Here is a 19,046-nt window from a genome sequence, read left to right on the forward strand (position 1 = left end):
ACCCCAGCACAGAAGCAGCTCTGTCAACAGCAGGAGGACATGGTCATCAGTAGTAAGAGGCAGTGGGGTGGCAGACAAGGCCACGCTGTGAATTTTGTAGGGACAAGGACAATGCTCCCCAGGCAGGTGGGAGACCAACAGAACCTGCAGTTCTCTGGGACACGAAAGGGAGGACATTCACAGCCATGGTTGTGCGCAGGGGACAGGAACCTGCCTCAGCCCCACAGCCACAACTCTGCTCAGCCAGGTTGAAGGAGGGCCGAAAAACCTTCCTCTGCTTTTGGAGTCCGTGTCTCACTTCGTATTACTCAATATCACCAGATACCATAGCTGCTGCTGCTGTCCAAGCCACCACAGTAATAGACAGCCTCGTCCTCGGCTTGGACCCCATTGATGGTTAACGTGGCCGTGGAGCCGGACAAGGATCCGGAGAATCGCGAAGGGATGCCCGAGGGTCTCTTGTCGTTATTGTAGATCACAGTGACAGGGGCACTGCCAGGGACCTTCTGCTGGTACCAGCCAGCATAAGCACAGCTGCTGCTGCTAACCCCGGAGCAGGTGATCGTGACGGTTTGTCCTAGGTTCGCTGACACCGAGGGCGGCTGAGTCAGCGCTGCCTGGACCAGGGAACCTGGAGAGGGAGAGGAGAGAGGGGAGAAGATGGGGATCAGCCAGTGCCCCAGGAGCACAGCCCTCCCCGGGCAGCGGGACGGGGATGGGACCCCTGTGCCCAAAGGCCCCGGTCGGGTGCAGCGAGTCTGGCCAGGGCACCTGAGCCGTGGGCGAGCACCGCGAGGAGGAGAGGGGCCCAGGCCATGGCGCGATCCCACCAGCTCTGTGTCCCCACACCAATGGGGCTGTGCCGTGGACCCCGACTCCCTCTTAAGCTCCCGCCTGCTCAGGCACGGCCCCTCTGTGGAAATGTGGCCCCCAAGGCTCACTGGCGGCTCCTGTCCCAGTGCTCCCCCTGCCCACTGCAGGCACGTCTCTGGCCCACCAAAGGCACCGAGATCGCTCTGGGCTGCCTGCTGCCTGGTTACCTGCTCCTTCTCCAACACTGAGAAGTGTTGAGACACCGAGGGCTGCTGAGCTCTGAGCTCAGCCAGGGCCCACCCAGTGCCTGTCTCTGCGCAGGAGGACTGTGGCCTCGCTGCACCGGGAACTCCTGTGCACAGGGCAGGGGACAGCCCCACCTTGGCACGTGGACTCATCTGCCTGCTCTGGAGCTCCCGACTATGCTCGGTGCTTGCTGGTCCCTGGGTGGCCGTGCTACCCCTACGCTGCTCAGCGGCAGTGACAGAGGAGCTGGGAAAACCAGGTCCTGCTTCAAACAATGATGCCACGACTGGGCCTCTGTTAAGTGCCACAAGAGAATGGCAGAGCAGAGAACTGCAGAGCAGAGAACTGGCATTTTGAAGGGGACTGGAACCACACGGAGACCAGGAGCGTCAAGGCTACCCAACCGTAAAGAAACACAACCCCCCAGTCCTCCAACTACAAAGTGAGCTGGGGGTCTCCAGCAGCTTCACAGCAACCACGCATAGACTTGGGCTGGAGTCCATACCAATCAAGTGCATGTAGCATCCTCCCACACTTGTCCGGCCAGGGGCAGCCGCTCTGCTACCTGCCGACAGCGCAGGCCACAGCAGCCTCCAAAGGGGTCTGCTGGGACTGCCCTGCGCCAGGGTGTTACACACTGGCACGTGGCTGTCCCCAGCCCCTCTGCCTCCTGCCTGCCCTGTGAACCTCGGGACTGTGGCGCGGGGCCGCACTGACACCATGTGGGGACGAGAAGGCCCTCAGGGACTGCATGGGAGGAAATGAGAGCAGAGCCCAGCACAGGACTCTGCTCATGCTGTCCCGCTGTCCCTCACCCCTACCACAGCTTCCAAGTCCAGAGACTCCTCCAGCCCCTGCCACAACCTTCACAGCTTCTGCATGGCACCCTGCCCAAGGCACCCCGTGCTCACAAGGGAGAGCCTCTCACACAGACATAGGGCCCTTAGGCACAGTTGCTGTCACCAGAGGACGGTGGGCATCTGCCCTGAACTGGCAGGGAGCCCAGGGACCAGAGCGGGATGCCCAGAGATAACAACAGGGTTTCTCCCAGCTTCTCTGCACCACAGGACCAGGCACAGGATAAGACATGTTGCAGGCAGGAGCAACCAGCCACACCGCAGGTCTGCACTACCAGGAGCTGTGCCAATCCCACATCCTCCAGCACCACCAGCAGGACCGCTGCCACCCACGCACAGCAGACAGTAATGGTCAACCCAGAGCACCCAACCATGGCCACCCTGTGGGGCACCTGGATGCTGATCAGCACTGCTGTCCTGGGAGCCACAGTAATAGTCAGCCTCGTCCTCGGCTTGGACCCCACTGATGGTTAACGTGCCCGTGGAGCCGGACTGGGATCCGGAAAATCGCGAAGGGATGCCCGAGGGTCTCTTGTCATTAGCGTAGATCACAGTGACAGGGGCACTGCCAGGGACCCTCTGCTGGTGCCAGCCATAGTAGCTGCTGCTGCCCCCAGAGCAGGTGATCGTGACGGTTTGTCCTGGGTTCGCTGACACCGAGGGCGGCTGAGTCAGCGCTGCCTGGACCAGGGAACCTGGAGAGGGAGAGGAGAGAGGGGAGAAGTCGGGGGTCAGCCAGTGCCCCAGGAGCACAGCCCTCCCCGGGCAGCGGGACAGTGACGGGACTCCTCTGCCTGCAGGGACATAGATGGGACACCCTGGGTGCAGCCCCAAGCCCGGGCACACACTGACGGGTGGCTGTAGCCGCAGCCTGGATCCTCTCCCTGCCGGCTGCCCCTCGGGGCACTCCTCATCCCGAGTAGCCCAGGGGCACAGCCTGTCATGGGCACACAGCGTTTGCAGCAGTCTGGAGACACCCCTGCCCATGCCCCAAATGGGGCCACGTCCAGGCCAGCAGCCAGGGACTCCAGGGCAAGGGGTCCCCAGTCGGTGAGAAGCTGCGTGGGGAGATGATGTGTGACAGAGGGAATGGGAACATCTCCAGCACAGCATGGTGGAGGTGAGAGGCACCACCATGGAGACCAGAGATGGGGGGCTGCCTAAGGAGGCAGCGTGCGCTCCACTGGGGCCTTTCCAAGATCAAATGTGCCCCAGGTAACACCCTCTTCCCACACAACCTCCTGTCCTCACAGCAGCATGAAGCACCCAGGGCACATGGGCTCTGGCTCTTGGGCTCCTCTACACCCCTTGGGATGGGTCAGGAACGTCCTCAAATGCAGCGCAGGCCCAGAGTGCTTGGGGGTGAATGGGAAGGGGGGACAGAGTGCCTTGGCAGCTTACAGCATAGCCCTGCAATGGACAGACCCTCCCAGAGCCAATGGGTCCCCACCCAGCCCAAGGATTCCGCCAAACCCCACCTCTGCGCACGTCCATGGAAAGACTCTCAGACACAACAGGGACAGAAGCTCCCCCCCGCCCAGCGGCATGGCACTACTGCCCCACGAACCATCGCTTGCAGGTCCCTGGGGCAAGGAAAGGAGGTGCTCAGCACCACACACTGACACTGCACGGGGAGCACCACGGGGAGGTGGCATCAGGACAGAGATGTAGACAAAACCCTGCAAAGGCAGAGCCAGAACAGGTGCAAGTGCAAAAGGGCGCCAACTGCCTACCCTCTGCAGCTCTTCCCCACGCAGGGGAGGCATAGGAACAAACAGGAGGGAAAAAACTATCCTCAGCATCACCATGGCCCTAACCAGCATTGCTGCTGTCCCTGCTACCACAGTAATAGACAGCCTCGTCCTCGGCTTGGACCCCATTGATGGTTAACGTGGCCGTGGAGCCAGACAAGGATCCGGAGAATTGCGAAGGGATGCCCGAGGGTCTCTTGCTGCTCTCATAGATCACAGTGACAGGGGCACTGCCAGGGACCTTCTGCTGGTACCAGCCAGCATAGCTGCTGCTGCTGCTAACCCCGGAGCAGGTGATCGTGACGGTTTGTCCTGGGTTCGCTGACACCGAGGGCGGCTGAGTCAGCGCTGCCTGGACCAGGGAACCTGGAGAGGGAGAGGAGAGAGGGGAGAAGATGGGGATCAGCCAGTGCCCCAGGAGCACAGCCCTCCCCGGGCAGCGGGACGGGGATGGGACCCCTGTGCCCAAAGGCCCCGGTCGGGTGCAGCGAGTCTGGCCAGGGCACCTGAGCCGTGGGCGAGCACCGCGAGGAGGAGAGGGGCCCAGGCCATGGCGCGATCCCACCAGCTCTGTGTCCCCACACCAATGGGGCTGTGCCGTGGACCCCGACTCCCTCTTAAGCTCCCGCCTGCTCAGGCACGGCCCCTCTGTGGAAATGTGGCCCCCAAGGCTCACTGGCGGCTCCTGTCCCAGTGCTCCCCCTGCCCACTGCAAGCACGTCTCTGGCCCACCAAAGGCACCGAGATCGCTCCGGGCTGCCTGCTCCCTGGGCCACCCAGCTGCCAAAAGCAGGTCCTGCTTCACACCGGGGCACCACCACCGGGTTTCTCTCAGGAGCCACAAGACTGCGACCAGCTGCATCGAGGCGTCCTGCCCCAAGCTGTCCCGGACGCTGGTTTTGGTAAATACGGCCCTAGCCAAGACACGTGCCAAGGGACGGCAGAAACGCTTTTCTACCCTGCCTTGCTGACGCGTCCCCTGCAGCCGCCCGAGCCCGGCCTGCGACCCTGGCGTCACCCACGCACCCACCGAGCGTCCCTCTGCGGCAGCACAGCCGCTCCAGCCGCGCTCCCCTTCCCCTCCCCCTCCCGCCGCGGGCGCTTCTCCGCGGGGCTCCGCACCCGCGGCCGGCCCAGCACAAGCCCGCAGCGCCGCGCCAGCACCCCCTGCCCGCAGCGCACCCCCACTGCAGGCTGCTGCTGCGAGAGCTGCCGGGCCAGCGGCCGGGACTGCTCCGGCAGCACCGACGCGGGGACGAGGAGCAGCGCTCCGGCCTCCGCTCCCTCTGCGGCACGAGGGCAGGCGCCCAGCCTCACGCACCGCTCTCCTCACCCCCCTTCCCGACCTGCCTCTGCCTTTCCGTGCTGCTCCTAAGCAGGAGGTGGGATGGGTCTGCCACAGCAGTTAGAGTCCTTGGGCGTCTCCGACAGATCCTGAAGTGTGTCAGGGCTGCGTCTCAGGAAGCAAACAGCAGCCTCCTTTCAGCCCTCAGAGCCTCCCCACACCAAATTCCAGCCCCCCTTCACCTTTTAGAAGCATAAGGCAGAATAGGACGCAGACACGTGAAGACAGGGATTTATTATTCTATATCCGTTTTAGAGAAGAGGTTCAATGCCAAGCCCTGTGACTCCCTGAGGCCAGGAACACGGCAGTTCCTCCTTAGACACAGGATATTTTCCACAGGCCTCTTTCTCTTAATCAGCAGTTTCTTCTGCTTCAAGTTCTGGTTGGGAACCAACACTAACGTTATTTTACAAGCTCACAAGCAATAAAGTGTTGTGGCTGCTTTACAGTCCAACACACTGCAGCAGCAGCAGCAGCACCCCCCCCCCCCCACCCCGTGGCCTGCCTCCACTTCAACTTAACTGGAAAGAAAAGGAATGAAAGGCGGTGACAAGTCAATACGCAGGTCTGAACATGATTCAGTACTTCTTGAACTCAATTCTTTCTACTTTCACATCATCCTCAATTAGTTGGTATACATAAGCCACAACTGTGGAAGCCTGGATATCCATCAGTACAAATGAAGGGATGATGTTCCTGGAAAGAAAACATACTTCGTTGATCTTCCCAATTAGCTTACACTTCTTGCTGTTAACATACCTTATGCTTATGTATTCCAATATGCGTGGTTGCCAAGGGCTGCAGGGATCTGGGAAACACTGCCATTTGCAGGCACTGACAACAGCATCTCAGGCAGAGTTGCACTTAGCCTAGAGCAGCCCTCGAGGCTACGAAACAGCCTGAGTCGTGTCAGGCTCAGACATTTTAGCTGGCAGTGCCTTCAGAAGTCGGATTTCCTACAAAATATTAGCACGCAGCTTCTGGCAAGACACCAGAAAGCAAAACGACTTCAAGAAGCTGCTGCAACTCACCCCCCTCCGGGCCCAGGAAGCAGCCCCAGACACACCAGTGCCAGCCTGTCACGCCCAACACGTGGGCTGAGTAAAACCCTGGTGGCGAGGGAGCCCCACGGCACTCCCCAGGAAAGGAGAGAGCTGGCCTCTTGCTCCTCACAGCACCTCGCCAGTGCTCTGCAGCACGGAGGCCAGACACTCAGGTGAATGCACACATTTCAGGTAACACCTATGGGCTCTGCTATGCTGGGCAGCTCAGGGCCCCCCTCACTCACCTTTCCAAAGCACTGTAGGCTCCTGTAGCTGATCCTGGATTGATGTAGAATTTGTTTTCATGTTCAAATGCTTCAAATTTGTGTGTGTGTCCCGAGATGAGAATGTCCACATCCAGCTGCCTCTGCAGCAGTGCCAGGCTGGCCACGTCACCCCAAGGAATAACTTGATGGCCGTGAATCAGCCCTATTCTGAACTGCCCAACAGTTACAACCTTCTCTTCAGGATAATTCAGGCTCTGAGAAGGAGAAAGGCACAGCCTATAAATCAGCCAAAGACCCCTCACCTACACAATGCAGGTTCCTACATTCCAAGACACAAACCCTCTTTTTGCTATTCGAGCGCACAAGGCCTCTTTCAATGCGTGGACCCACTGGATGCTTGTACCACACCCCAGCAAGAGCAACTGCAGAGCAAAGAGCGGGGAATTTGCACCAGACTGGAACTGCACAGAGATCGGGAGCCTCAAGGCTACCCAACAGTAAATAAACACACACACAAGCCCCCAGTTCCTGCAACTACACAGCCAGCTGGGGGACTCCACCAGCCTCACAGCAGTCACAGACTTGTGCCAGGGTTCATATGAATCAAGGGCATTTATTAACCCTTGCACCCAGTCCTCCCTGTTGCAAGTGCAACAAGACGGGTCTAGAAAATAATTTTGTTTCTTCAGTCTTACTCATCCCCACTTCCTATCCTGGTGGATTACAGCTCAGGAATTGCTAATGCTGAAGTACTCCCCAGGCTTCATTGAGACAACCACAGCATGCAGACAGGTCGGCTGAGGAATTGACAGCAGCAAGAACATTACCTCAGAGTCCCCCCTAACAACATGGATGTCCCCAGCCAGAGTCCTCAGGTAGTCCTGGCTCTCCTTTGTGCAGAGGTTTCCTGTACACAAGATGTGCTGAATCTTTCCTGGAACCAGCAGCTTCTTGAACTTCACCGGTAGACCACTGCAGCGGTGTGGGACGTGAAGGTCCCCTAATACTAACACCAATTTTGCACACAGCAGGAGGAAAGAGAGAGTTTTAACCCAGGTTACTTAACAGAACAGCACAAAACCTTTTTGCTACTCCAGGGCGTTCACAAAGTCTGGCGAATCGTTACAGGCACAGCAGGGCTTTCTTTCAGATTCAGCTTTGAGGAAACAACCCCTCAGCATGCCCGAGCTGCCCCGCACAGACAGCCCAGCCTGCTCCCCCCCGGGGAGAGAGCCAGGCGCTCTCACTCCCGCATGGAGCCGGAGGTGAGGGACTGCGCTGCCCGTGGGAGACCAAGGCGGCGGGCGCCGCCGCAACGGGGCGAACCGGGCCAAGCAGCCGCCCCACGCTGAGCCTACGGGCTCGGGGCCGCTCCCCCAGCCCGGCAGCGGGACGGGGTAGGGAAGCTCGGCTGCCGCTCACCATCCCGCTCGCAGCTCCAGCCACCGCGTTACTCTGACACTCACTGCCGTAACCAGGAAGTGACGCGCCTCTTTTTCTCCTCCCCCAAGCCAATGGCAGCGCCAGGAGCTCCCCACGTGATGCCGGCCCGTGTGGAAGGGCCCTAACGCCCGCCCCTGTGCGTGCCCGCAGTGCTGAGCATGCGCAGGGCGGAGGCACGGCCGTCGCCGGTGCTGGGGTGCAAAACGGTTTGGCGTATTTCCGCCTCCCCTCCCCCCCCCCCCCCCCCCCCCCCGTGTTTTTAACGAAATCTGTGGCATTTTCGTGGAAAAATGCATTATCTTTCTGTGTGATAATGTTCATATAAAGTGTCCGCAAGTGCCCGTGTGGTTAAACGTGTCCTTTTCCCCTCAGAAGCTATGGGGGGCGCTGGGGCTGTGAGGGGGCATGGGGAGACGAGGGGTGAAGGGAGGCGGGGGCGGGGGGGAGGCGTTGGGGGCCGTGAGGAGGCATTGAGGGTGCTCCAGAAGGGGACAGGTCCCTACGGCGTGGGGACAGATCTCCCCGTGGGCAGGGCACTGCGGTGGGGGTCTCCATCTCTCTGAGGAAGATGGGCTCTGCCAGGGTGGGTGACACAGGCTCCATCCAGGCCCAAGAGATCCCACCAAACTCCAGCCATAGCGCCTTTGACTTGCCCTCCTAACTCAGGTACCCCAGGGCACGGTGCCATCCCTGCAGAGAGATGCCCAGGGGCTCCTTTGGACACCACATACATGACACAAGCCGCGTGGCTAAGGATTAACCTTTATTATCAGGTGAGCCAAACTGTGCGCAAGCCCAAGCCGGCATCAAGCCTGCGTTGTGCCAAGTGCTGGAAGAGCCCAGGAAAGCCAGGCCATGGCAGAGCTCTCCGTCCTCCCACCGCAGCAGGAGGTCCCTGCTCCTGTGCATTCCTGGGCTGAGCCCTGGCAGGTCTCACACCGTGTCAGGCTGTCTAATGCTTCTTGGGGGACTTCTGGGGTCAAAGAGGAGGTTGCTGCACCTCACAGCACAACGCAGTACTGCTGGGCTTGCTCAAGCACGCAGGAGGGTCTTTTTCCATTCCTCTTAGGACTGCCATTCTCCCTGTTCAGGGCTTTGCATCAGGGTTGCAAGGGAAAATGCAGAAAGCTTTTGTTCCCTGTTTCTAAAACCAGTTGAAGGCATGTGGCAGGGAGCAGTAATAGTTGCCGTTGTCTTCATGGCGGATGGATGCGATGATGAGGATGCAGGCATTGCTGGCAAGGTCTTTGGTAGCAGAGAAGCGGTCGGGAATCTTGGCAGGCTTGTGCTTGTCTTGCTCGGAGTTGTAATAGAGCAGATATCTCAGGGAGTGCCCCAGGCGCTGCTGGTACCAGGAGATGCCAAACTCACTGATATTGTACTGGGGGCTCAGGGTGCATGACAGCCGAGCAGTCTGCCCGGGTAGCACCGACACGGAGGATGGCTGGGTCAGCATGGGCTGAGCCCTGGAAGCTGCGTGCACCAAGGATGCAGTTACTGATGGCCTGAGCCATGTCCCCCATCACCCTCGGCCCCAAAATGTCCCGCTGCTCCCTTGAGGCAACCCCATTACCCAACCTCCATCCTGCTCATCACACCACACAGCCCTGGAGCAGAATGGCCTACTCAGACTAACATCCCCCTCGTACAGCCCAGTCCTGCCTGCCACCCCGCAGTGCCCCCCAGACAGCAGCTAGCTCAGGCACACCACCCTTACCTGTCCTCACCGTCCCCACCAGGAGCAGGACTACGAAGCCCAGGGCCATGGCAGGAAGCAGGGGAAGGGAGGCTGTTTCAGAGAGGGTCTGCGGTGCTACGCGAACGCAGGTTGCTGTGCCGCTGGCGCCAGTGAGGCGTATGTAAATGACACAGGGGGCTTGGGGACTCCAGCTCCCCGCTTTGCTGCAGCTGGGCTTCAGGGAGGGGGCTCGAAGCAGTGGGGCGAGAGCTGAGCATTGCGACCCACCGCCCACCTTCACCCCAGGCTAGGACATTTCCTCCAGGTGTACAGATGCGTGCACAGCCCACCCCATCACCCTCTGCCCCAGGCACTGGGGTATGGTGGGGAGGCATCACTGACCATCTCTCCTCTCTGATGGGAGGAGCAGAGAGGTTTCCCTGTGGTCTTACACTCAGACCTTTTGCCTCGGGCCCTCTGCCACGAGGTGTGCAGGAGGCCAGGAGCCTGAGCCACACCATGCCAAGGATGCCCTGTGGTAGCAGCAGGCTGCTGGCTCTGCTGCCACCAGGGAGAATGAAAGACAGGACGTGCCAGAGCCCCCCGGCAGCTGTCTCATGGCAGGAGCAATACAAGGAAAGTTGCTGCTCCCTTCCTCACGCAGCTCCATCGCTGTGACAAGAATGACTGCCCCGCACCACGGGCTTGGAGCTGCCGACGGTGCCCAGAGCGCTGCCTCTTTACCAGGGCTGCCTCAGAAACAGCAGCCACTGGCAAACACACGGGGGTGGCTACTGAAGTCACCTGCCAGAAGGCATTTCCCAAGGGAGCCAGCGCAGCCAGATACGGCTGCAGCACAGCTGGTGCCTTGTGCGGAAAGACAGCAGACTGTTACAGCAAAAGGCTGCCAGACTCACTGGGCGTAAAGCCTCTCCTTTCTGTAACACCCATCACAGGGCCCAGAGATGCCACATTACACAGCCAGCCACAGTCAAGGGCTGGCCTCCCCCCAGCACATCTCTGCACCCTCCAGCCGCCAGCCCATGGCACTCCTTCACAACAGGGTGGTCAGCAGGCACTTCGCAGCGTCCCATAACCAGCACCGCCTGCCCTCCACAGGCAGGCTCAGCCCCCTGCGACATCACCATGTGGGGATGGCCCCTTCCCTCCCCTCTGCAGCACCCAGCCCTGCTCCCAAGGTGTCCCCAAGCCAAAGGTGTTTGCAGGTTGTTCCTGACATGACTGCCCTGCGCATGCTCTGGGTGTGAGGGAAAACAGAGCGCTGAGGCAGAGCCCTTGCTTTGTTAAAACACCCCAGCACCGTCTCTCTGGCACAGGCAGATCCTGAAGAGGAAGCACTACCATCATCCAAGGATGTGATGCAGCAAGCTGGACACCTGCTTTGCTGTGCCACGCTGCAGTGCTCTGAACAAGGGCTGGTGCACCCAACGGCTCGTGTATTTTTTCCGCATTCTCTATCAGTTGGTCTAACAAAAGCAGTTACCCGCACAACCTTGCCCAATTTACTGTGACACAGCCTCCCTTGGGAGCAGTGAGGGGAAAATGACAGTGAAAGGCAGTGACTGGGACCATCAGAGCAGCTATAACACAGATGCCACGGAGTGCATCCCAGGGTCCGCACTTGCAGTGCCATGAAGTAACAAGGTGCCAGTTAGACCTGATGGGACTGTACAGCACCTTGCACAGCTGGGCTGCAGGGGCTGCTGCAGTACAGGAGGACAGCAAGGGCCGTTGCACACCTGCCAGGAGGATATGGAGCATATAGGTGCCATACAGCAGGCCCTGCACACGCGGTGAAGCCTGGCTGTGTCCCGCCTGTGCCCCTCCAGGCAAACCTGCTGTATCAGGCTTATTAGAGCCAGCCTACAGCAGGCAGCAACGGCTGCACAAGACCAGCTCCAAAGCCCATTCAAAGCTAGGGCTTTGCCTTGGATGTCTTCTGGCCTTGTGAAGCCCTGCCATTGCAGCATATCAGCAGCTTGTGTTTCATGCAGCCAGGGCTCCGAGCCCATGCAGGTATGAGCATGCTGCAGACACAGCTCCAGCTGTTGCTCACCAGCACTCCCCAAACTCTGCAAGGTGGTAACAAGGTGAACATGAGTCACCCTGCATGTGTGTCCTAGGTGAGGAGTGTCACACATACACCCTGTCACCAAGCCCTGAGCAGATCAAGTCCATGGATTAGACAGAGACTGTGAAACAAAGACCCACCAAGGCAGAAGGAAATCACCTCCTCATGCAAGGAGGGGCATTTTGGAGAAAGGGAATTTGTCCACAGAGCAGTAAGCACTGGAAGTGCAGTACATCAGCACTGTTACTGGTTCCCACCATTCAGGTCCTCCACATCTGCTGACCAGCCCAGGGACATGATTTCATCCATATATCTCAGCATCTCCACAGGAAAAGGGGGTGATGCTACAGGGCCTCCTAAGCACTGCTGCAGGATCACTTGTCCAACAACATTCATGCACCAAATGGAAGATGCAGCTGGTGGATAAACCATGCTCATCACTCTGACAGCCCAGGGGTGCAGGAAAGTAGCCAGCAGTGCAAAGTGCAAGAGCAGGTACAAGCCCAGCCTCACGCTCACCCTGTTCTGCCAGCTTTATTCCGTCCTGTGTGAGGTATGAGAGGTGCTCAGTGAACAGAAGGAACTCACCCAAACGAAGCAGATTTTATCCCAGATTGGCACATCACTGACCAAGCACAGCTACCACTGTCAGGCCAGGGCAAAACACGGACCAGAACTTAATGCTGCACCACCCCACATTTGCTGCTAAGCCCTGTGGCTTCCTCCTGCTTTCCGGTGCAGGTACAGCTGCTGTCCTGACAACTGCCCACAGCTCCTCCTGGGCTGCGAAGCCACTACCTCTTGCTCCAGAGTAGGACCAGAGCAGGCAGGGTCCCGATGAAGGTTTTTCCAGTGGCATCTGACCATCTCACAGAGGAGACGGTGGCTGCCCTTGCAGCAGCGCTGGCCTCAGCTAGGAGCAGGGTGGGCAGATCTGCCACCATCACAGCCCAGACGAGCTGCAGGACAAATGGGGGGGGAGGAAACACCACAAGACTGCAAAAATCTGAAATTCAGAGCAGCTGGGACCACACAGAGCAGGCAGCCTTCCCAACAGGCTGTTGTTTAGCCCAGTCCCTGCTCTACCCCCCCCCCCCACTTCCCAGCTGCAGGAGGCTCAGGAATCTGCACTGGCCAGGAAACCTGGCTGCTGAAACCACAACAGCATCAGCTGGAAACACAGGCACTCCCCTGGGCTCTCCAGCAGCTAACACCATTACCATCAGGCACTTTGTCATCCCCACTGCCTGCAGGTCAGCAGCCAGCACGAGCAGCCCCCACATCACAGACCTGGGCCCCTGCCAGAGGAGAGCAGCTCTGGGAGAAGCATGCTAAGCACCACATTTGTTACAGTGAGATATGGAGGTACATGGGGAAAGCACCAGCTTTGTCTCAGCTCTGGGGGCCAGCTGGTCACCTGGACCATCTTCACACCACCAGGTGGTGGCCCCATGAGGGGCAGGGAGGGACATGGCACCTTGATACACAGCAATGCCCAGTGGTTAGGGAACAGGGCAGGAGAGCTCTGCCAGGGCACATCAGCATCTTTTGCCTCATCTGTTTAAAAAAAGGGAGATCTTTAACCCCTACACAATGAATCATGGAGGAAAGCCATCCCAGCAGAGCTAAGTTAATTGCAGGGCAGGAGGCAAGGATGCATTCCCAGCCTTGCAGCTCTGGGGAATCACTGGAGGGGACTCTGCTTATCTAGACACAACCAGAAGAGCCACGGGGCAGAAGTGACAGCTGCCAGCACAGCTCCTCTGCTCCTGGCTGTGCGGGAAGGGTTCCCTGGCTCAAATCCTGGCCCATGGCTTCAGAGAGCCAATATCTGTGGCTGGTGGGAGGAAACAAGCAGACCCTGTCCTGGCCTTGCCCAGTTGGCTGAGAGCCTTTGCCTGACCCCAGACACTTGCAGCTGAAGCCACCAGACACACATGGTCCTAAGCCTTTGCTCCCTGTGCTATTTGAATTGGATCCCCAGCTCTGACTACTGATGTGCGTCAGCCCTGGGGATTTCTGTCATGACAAAACTTGGTGAGACTTCACAGCCAAAGTGTCCCCTGGTGACTCAGCCGCAATCTCCAGCTCTTCCCCCTTGTGACCAGGACAAGTTTGTGGAAGGGGACCAGCAAGGTCCAGGGTTCACTGCTTTTTCCTACTCATGTTTGATGAAATGAAGTTGAAGGACAGAGACACTTCATGAATCAGAACCATTTTCCCCAAATCAAAATGTTCATCCCCACTCCTAACCTGGAGCAGTCCCAGCACCAAACACAGCTGTAATATGGCAGCTCAAAGCCCTGCTGATGACCACATGAGGATTCTACCTTCGCTGGCCACAACTTTTGCTGAGAAGTGGGCACTTCTCAGCCACCTGCTGTGCCTCCTGCCATGTCCATAGGGCCACTGGATTCAGGGTGACCACACTCATACCTCAGGTCTCATTCCCTGTCTGCAGCCAACTGCCAAGAGATGGTGAACCTGCAGTGCCACATCCTGATCCTCATGGCTCACCTGAAGAGGAAGTGTCAGTGCAGGCCTGAAGGTGCAAGTGCTCCTGAGCAGCAGTCACCAGAGGGACCGGCACTCACCCGTAGAGAAGCAGCAGAGGATAACAAACAAGTCACACGGGCATCCCAGATCATCCCAAAACACAGGTAAAGGGGCAGCAAACCTCCTCCCCTCTAGACCTGAACAGATTCTCTTCAAAGTGTAACTTGCCAAGGAAAATACCTCTAAACCCCACAGGCTCATGCTGGCTGCACAGGGGCACATTGGATTTTCTTCACCACATCTCTCTCCCTCCAGACTACATTGATCTTCTGGATGAAACGGGCACCCTGATGAACCTGAGCAAAGTGGAAAATCCTGCATCTGAATTCACCAGTAAATACCTATGGGAAAGGGAACACTACATCCTCATCAGTCGTCTGTAAGCTCCTCGGCGAGACAGCACAGTTCAGCCTCTGCGCCAAGGGTCTGCTTTGGGGAGGGGGGGCGTGTGTCACACACCGTTTCAAGTAACTGTCCCACATGCCAGAAAAACCCTGTCACCTCCTAGAAACAAACATGCAGCTTTGGAGAGGGGCTCTATTCAGCAGTCACTTGAACACAGCACAGTAGCTCTGAGGAGGCAGAAGCCAGCTCAGATGAGGAGGTAGAGCTGAACCTTGTGTTTGTCTGAGGTGGCTGCTCTGGGGGAGGGGGAGCCTTTCCTGGGCAGTGCCACCTGCCCCCATTACAAATCTCAACTTCAGTTTTCAGCTAGAAGAGAGATCAATCCATTTCTCCCATTCTGCTGGCAGGAGAAAGCTCTGAAGCCACCTGCTATGAGCCCTTGCTAGAGAACCTAGGGAAACACTACCCTGACCTAGTAGGTAAGAGCCAGGCACCCACCCCATCTCCACAGAGGAGCTGGGGGTGCAGGCATGACTCCTCTCCCCACCACAGCCCTTGTACACCATCCATGGGACTGCCCTCTGCATTCCACCATGCCCCCTCACAACGCTGAGCTTCAGGACTTGTTATGGCTGTGGGTAGCAAGTGAATCCAGGCAGCAAAGAGAAGGGACAAGCAGAAGCCAGAGCTGGTTTGCAGAACCCCTCCTAGTTAGTGTGACAGCAGGTACCTGCTGCCCTCCCACCCCACACCAGGCACAAGCCCACCCAGCTTGGAGGGGTCCAAAGCAAAGAGGAGACATTTCCTTGGAACAAACTGGGAGGGAAAGACAACAGGAAAGATCAGGAAACCCAGAAGTCTCTCTCCCAGGCTGTAGTGTCACAGGTTGGCATAGCATTGCTCAGCACACGAAGGGGCAACTGACCAACGCAGAAGGAAAACACCCAGCTCTGGAGGGGATCACTCCGCAGATTGGCTGCAGAAGCTCTCAGCAAACATCCAGATGAGAGACCAGTGGAGGAGAGGCTCCTTGAGGAAGAGGGCTCAGCCCCTCACCAGCACCCCAGCCAGGCCCACCTCACAGAGCAAGAAGAGCTCAGAGCTCAAGGGCACCTCTAGATGAGGAACAGACCCATTGCTGGTCACAAATGCAGCACAGCCACCACCAAGGCTCAACCACCATGCCATACTGCCCAGGTGCTCACCCCAAGCTCAGCAAGAATCCTCTGCTATGTAGCTCCTCTTCCTGGGATCCCCCTGCTCCTCTCAGAGGTTCACACTACCACGTCCAAAGCTGCACCCTGACAAACCACGCAAATGCAGCACCACAGCCAGGCACAAGCAGCAGCCTCCTGCTTCAAGGGGTCACTCACATTGCCATGGCATGGCCCGCACTCCCGAGTGACAAAAAACTGCACTTCCTTTCAGCTCACCTGCATTGGCAACCAGAGGAACATGCACCTGCGTCACTAGATGAGTCTGCCTTCAACACCATCACCACACTAGCAGTGGCCTTCTAGGGACTGTCCACTGCAGTCACCAGGAAAAGCTGTTCAAGAGACATCCAGAGCCTCCACATCTGCAGAAGCAGCATTGCTAGCACTTAGCCAAGATGGCTCAGAAGACAGCACACACCTGCTGCAGGTGCTCCTGATGGTTCTCCTTAACAGCTTCTCCACCCAGACCAGCACACACCAACATCAGTCTAGTATTTATTTCTTAAAGGGAGTTAGTTAAAACAACTTCATTACAGTGCTTCCTCCCTGCTCACACTGGGGCAGCTCAGCACACAGAGCCCTTGGGCTTTGAATTTCTGGCATCTACTTTTTCCCTTGGCTGTCTCTCAGGAGAGCATGAGGCACCCTAGATAAGGCCAGGCACAGCTCAGGACATTATCTACCACCAAGAATTTAGGTCTTGACATTTAGAAGGGGCAGGACTTTCAACACCAGCCTCCAGTATCCACTGCCAGCTTTCACCATCTAGACCTGGATTTCCTCACAGATCCAGGCAAGGGGCTCAGAACTTGCCCAATATTCAACAGCCAGGGGTCAGCAGTTAACAGATTAATTCTGCCATGAAAATTCAGTGGTTAAGCCTCTGGAAGTGTCATGGTTTCACTGCAGTGCCACTAAAACTCCAGCTGAAGCCTCAAAATTCTCTTTCACACCAACATGAGGAGCAGGGTCTCCTGCTGGAGGCCAGTCTGCAGGCAGCACTCAGACTGTTCTGCTATAGCGACGCTAAGAGCAAAGCAGCTCCACACTTAACCTGATGCTGGTGACCTTGGTAACGTTGCATAACCTGCTAAGGCTTTTAAGTAAGATCAGTCAACTGTATCTGAGTCACACAGACAGGTCATATTTTCTTAGCTCTGGGGTTGGAACAGCTCTTCAGGAAGAGGTTATCAATGGAAAAACAATTTGTTGCTGAAAATACTGTAGGACATCTCCCATTACCTCTCTCCAGCCCCTCCTCTGCCTGGAGTGCAGCCAACCCAGTCTCAGCTCAGCTGTGGATCTGCTTTTGCCAAGTCATGCAGGCACAGTCCTTGCCAGGCTGCATCTCCTGTTTGCAGGAAGTAACAATTGTGCCTTGTCCTTTAAGTGGCTGATACTATTAACATTTTGGAAGCTTAATTTTAGCTTGAGAATTAAATAAAGAACATGGACAAGCAATAGATCCAAATAAACTCCTTTATTTCTCTGTAATAAATACAGCACTATGAATTCTGAAGTCCCACAGGTCCAACCATTCCTTTCCCTCCCTACTAGTCCAGAAGTGAATTACCACTAAAAAAAGACTCCTGTCTGGTCAGTGTGTTCCCTCCAGCTCACCCCCTGTCCATCCTTCTACTCCCTGCAGGCAGCAAGGCTCTACACCAGGTTCCTCTTCCCCACAAGGGGGTAGATTCTTCACAGGAGAGAAGAAACACCTACAGGTGAGAAAGCACAAGTTCAGCATTAGGTGCATGTTCTAGCAGCTGGAGTTAATAAAAGCTCTCTTACCCAAGGTGGCCAGATCAAGACATAACTACTGTCATCTGCTTTTAACAGGTGCAGCAGGAATTAGAGAATCAAGTAGGGAAAGCAGCAGGCTTCCCACACAGCAAGAGAGGAACCTCTAAGAGACTACCTACAGCCTCCTCACCTTCACAGCAACACAGTCAGGATCATTTCTCCTGCCCTTTCCAGTTCCCTTCTGCATTCCAGGACACAGGAGAGGCAGATCTGCTTCCTATTTAAAGCTTTGAAGGGCACTATAACCTCAACAGATTGCTTCCGCAACCTTTGAACTTCTCTCAGGTATTCTCCTGGCAGCAGTTCCCTCACTGCCCAGCGCTCCTGTGGGGACAGGGCACAGACTCACCATTGCTATACTTGCACTGCTTCAGAGCCTCGTTGAAGCCCTCACACAAGGTCAGGTCTCTCTGGTTGGTAGCACATTCCAGGAACTGCTTCATCTCATAGTGGCAGGGTCCATAGGGTGACTGCTGGTGCACGGGCTGCTGCCTGGGCTCCTGCAGGCAAGGACCTGGTTAGGGAAGGAGGCCTGGGGGCAGAGGCACCTCCTTCAGCAAACGCAGCGGCTCCTCCTTACCGCCTCTCAGCAGGAACAGCCCCGTCACCTTGGGCCGCTTGTGCATCTGTCCTCCGCCCCACGGGTCAAGCGGCCCTCGGAAGCGCCGGCGGTCCCCGCTCCCCCGGACGGGCCCCGCCTGCCCAGCTCCCGCCGCACCTCCTCACCCCCAGTCCCGCAGCCCACCGCCCGCCCCGGGCCCGCCCCGCAAGGGCGGGACAAGGACGCCAGCCGGGGGAGCCCGCCGCCAGCCCGGCCCCGCTCACACCTGGGCAGGAGCCGCCGCCTTGGCCGGTTCGGAGGAGCCGCCACTGAAGGCGCCGGTGAGGGCGCTGCCCACGACGTGTCCCACGGCGGAGCCCACGGCCACGCCCGCCGCCGTGCTCGCCATCTGCGCCATCAGCCCGGGCTGCGCCGGCTGCGCCGCCGGCACCGGGGCCGCTGGGGCCGGGCTGCGGAGAGGAGCGAGTCAGAGAGCGGCGGGCGGGCAGGGGCGGGCAGAGACGCGCCCGGCCCGGCCCGGCCCGGCCCCGCCGCCGCCCCCGGTACCTGGCGGGGGCCGCTGCCGCCGCGGGGCGCCCCATACTCCTGCCGCCGCGCGCCATCACCACGCCTCGCCCGCCCCGCCCCGCGCGCCGCCTTAAGAGGCGCCGCCGCCGCCACGTGACGCCGCGCGCATACTCGGCCGCAGCGGCCGAAGCCGCCAGCCCCGCCCCTCCGCGGAAGGCGGGGCCTTCCGTCTGCCGGGCGCATGCGCGGAGAAGGGCAGGGCGGCCCAGGGCACCTCCCGCTGCACCCCCGCGACATCGGTGCCCCGGCCTTGCGCCGCCCGCCGCCGCCAGAGGGCGCCCCCGCCCCACGGGGCCCGGACCCGATCGCAGTCCCGATCCCGGTCCTGATCGCAGTCCCGGTCCCGATCCTGGTGCCGGTCCCGATCGCAGTCCTGATCCCGATCCCGGTCCCGATCCCGGTCGTGCTCCCGATCGCAGTCCCGATCCCGATCGCAGTCCCAGTCCCGATCCTGGTGCCGGTCCCGATCGCAGTCCTGATCCCGATCCCGGTCGTGCTCCC

At 58.4% G+C, this 19,046-nt stretch overlaps 3 protein-coding genes and 2 gene segments (V, D, J or C); all 5 read right to left on the reverse strand.

Moving 5' to 3' along the window:
* Positions 1–314: 314 nt before the first annotated feature.
* LOC142416375 (Ig lambda chain V-1 region-like) lies at positions 315–836 on the reverse strand. The segment is given in 2 exon segments: positions 315–631; positions 772–836. Coding segments are annotated over 2 exon segments (363 nt in total).
* Positions 837–3,588: 2,752 nt separating this feature from the next.
* LOC142416402 (Ig lambda chain V-1 region-like) lies at positions 3,589–4,260 on the reverse strand. The segment is given in 2 exon segments: positions 3,589–4,033; positions 4,174–4,260. Coding segments are annotated over 2 exon segments (351 nt in total).
* A 983-nt stretch (positions 4,261–5,243) lies between these two features.
* On the reverse strand, positions 5,244–7,707 carry LOC142416376 (vacuolar protein sorting-associated protein 29-like). The gene is made up of 4 exons (XM_075515862.1): positions 7,530–7,707; positions 7,110–7,342; positions 6,301–6,536; positions 5,244–5,708 (listed from the first exon to the last, which is right to left on the reverse strand). Exons 1-4 carry the CDS (start codon positions 7,705–7,707, stop codon positions 5,591–5,593), a joined length of 765 nt encoding a protein of 254 aa, XP_075371977.1. The 3' UTR covers positions 5,244–5,590.
* A 774-nt stretch (positions 7,708–8,481) lies between these two features.
* Positions 8,482–12,530, reverse strand: LOC142416643 (pre-B lymphocyte protein 3-like). Its single transcript, XM_075516427.1, has 2 exons — positions 12,294–12,530; positions 8,482–9,198 (listed from the first exon to the last, which is right to left on the reverse strand). Exons 1-2 carry the CDS (start codon positions 12,352–12,354, stop codon positions 8,870–8,872), a joined length of 390 nt encoding a protein of 129 aa, XP_075372542.1. The 5' UTR covers positions 12,355–12,530; the 3' UTR covers positions 8,482–8,869.
* A 4,544-nt stretch (positions 12,531–17,074) lies between these two features.
* Positions 17,075–18,657, reverse strand: CHCHD10 (coiled-coil-helix-coiled-coil-helix domain containing 10). The gene is made up of 4 exons (XM_075516350.1): positions 18,525–18,657; positions 18,244–18,427; positions 17,766–17,916; positions 17,075–17,331 (listed from the first exon to the last, which is right to left on the reverse strand). Exons 1-4 carry the CDS (start codon positions 18,578–18,580, stop codon positions 17,312–17,314), a joined length of 411 nt encoding a protein of 136 aa, XP_075372465.1. The 5' UTR covers positions 18,581–18,657; the 3' UTR covers positions 17,075–17,311.
* Between the last annotated feature and the right edge of the window lie 389 nt (positions 18,658–19,046).

This window comes from Mycteria americana, chromosome 13 (assembly GCF_035582795.1).
Source record: "Mycteria americana isolate JAX WOST 10 ecotype Jacksonville Zoo and Gardens chromosome 13, USCA_MyAme_1.0, whole genome shotgun sequence".
Taxonomy (NCBI): domain Eukaryota; kingdom Metazoa; phylum Chordata; class Aves; order Ciconiiformes; family Ciconiidae; genus Mycteria; species Mycteria americana.

Excerpts from the sequence above, each read along its gene's own strand:
- LOC142416643 (XM_075516427.1), bottom strand. The coding sequence starts at position 12,354 with ATGCCACTGGAAAAACCTTCATCGGGACCCTGCCTGCTCTGGTCCTAC. Across the intron at positions 9,199-12,293 it reads GTCCTACTCTGGAGCAAGAG|CTTCCAGGGCTCAGCCCATG; the intron begins GTAGTGGCTTCG and ends TGGTGCACGCAG.
- CHCHD10 (XM_075516350.1), bottom strand. The coding sequence starts at position 18,580 with ATGGCGCGCGGCGGCAGGAGTATGGGGCGCCCCGCGGCGGCAGCGGCC. Across the intron at positions 17,917-18,243 it reads AGGCGGCGGCTCCTGCCCAG|GAGCCCAGGCAGCAGCCCGT; the intron begins GTGTGAGCGGGG and ends CCTTGCCTGCAG. Across the intron at positions 17,332-17,765 it reads GCAGTGCAAGTATAGCAATG|GTGTTTCTTCTCTCCTGTGA; the intron begins GTGAGTCTGTGC and ends TCTCACCTGTAG.
- LOC142416376 (XM_075515862.1), bottom strand. The coding sequence starts at position 7,707 with ATGGTGAGCGGCAGCCGAGCTTCCCTACCCCGTCCCGCTGCCGGGCTG. Across the intron at positions 6,537-7,109 it reads TTGTTAGGGGGGACTCTGAG|AGCCTGAATTATCCTGAAGA; the intron begins GTAATGTTCTTG and ends TCTCCTTCTCAG. Across the intron at positions 5,709-6,300 it reads GCCTACAGTGCTTTGGAAAG|GAACATCATCCCTTCATTTG; the intron begins GTGAGTGAGGGG and ends TTTTCTTTCCAG.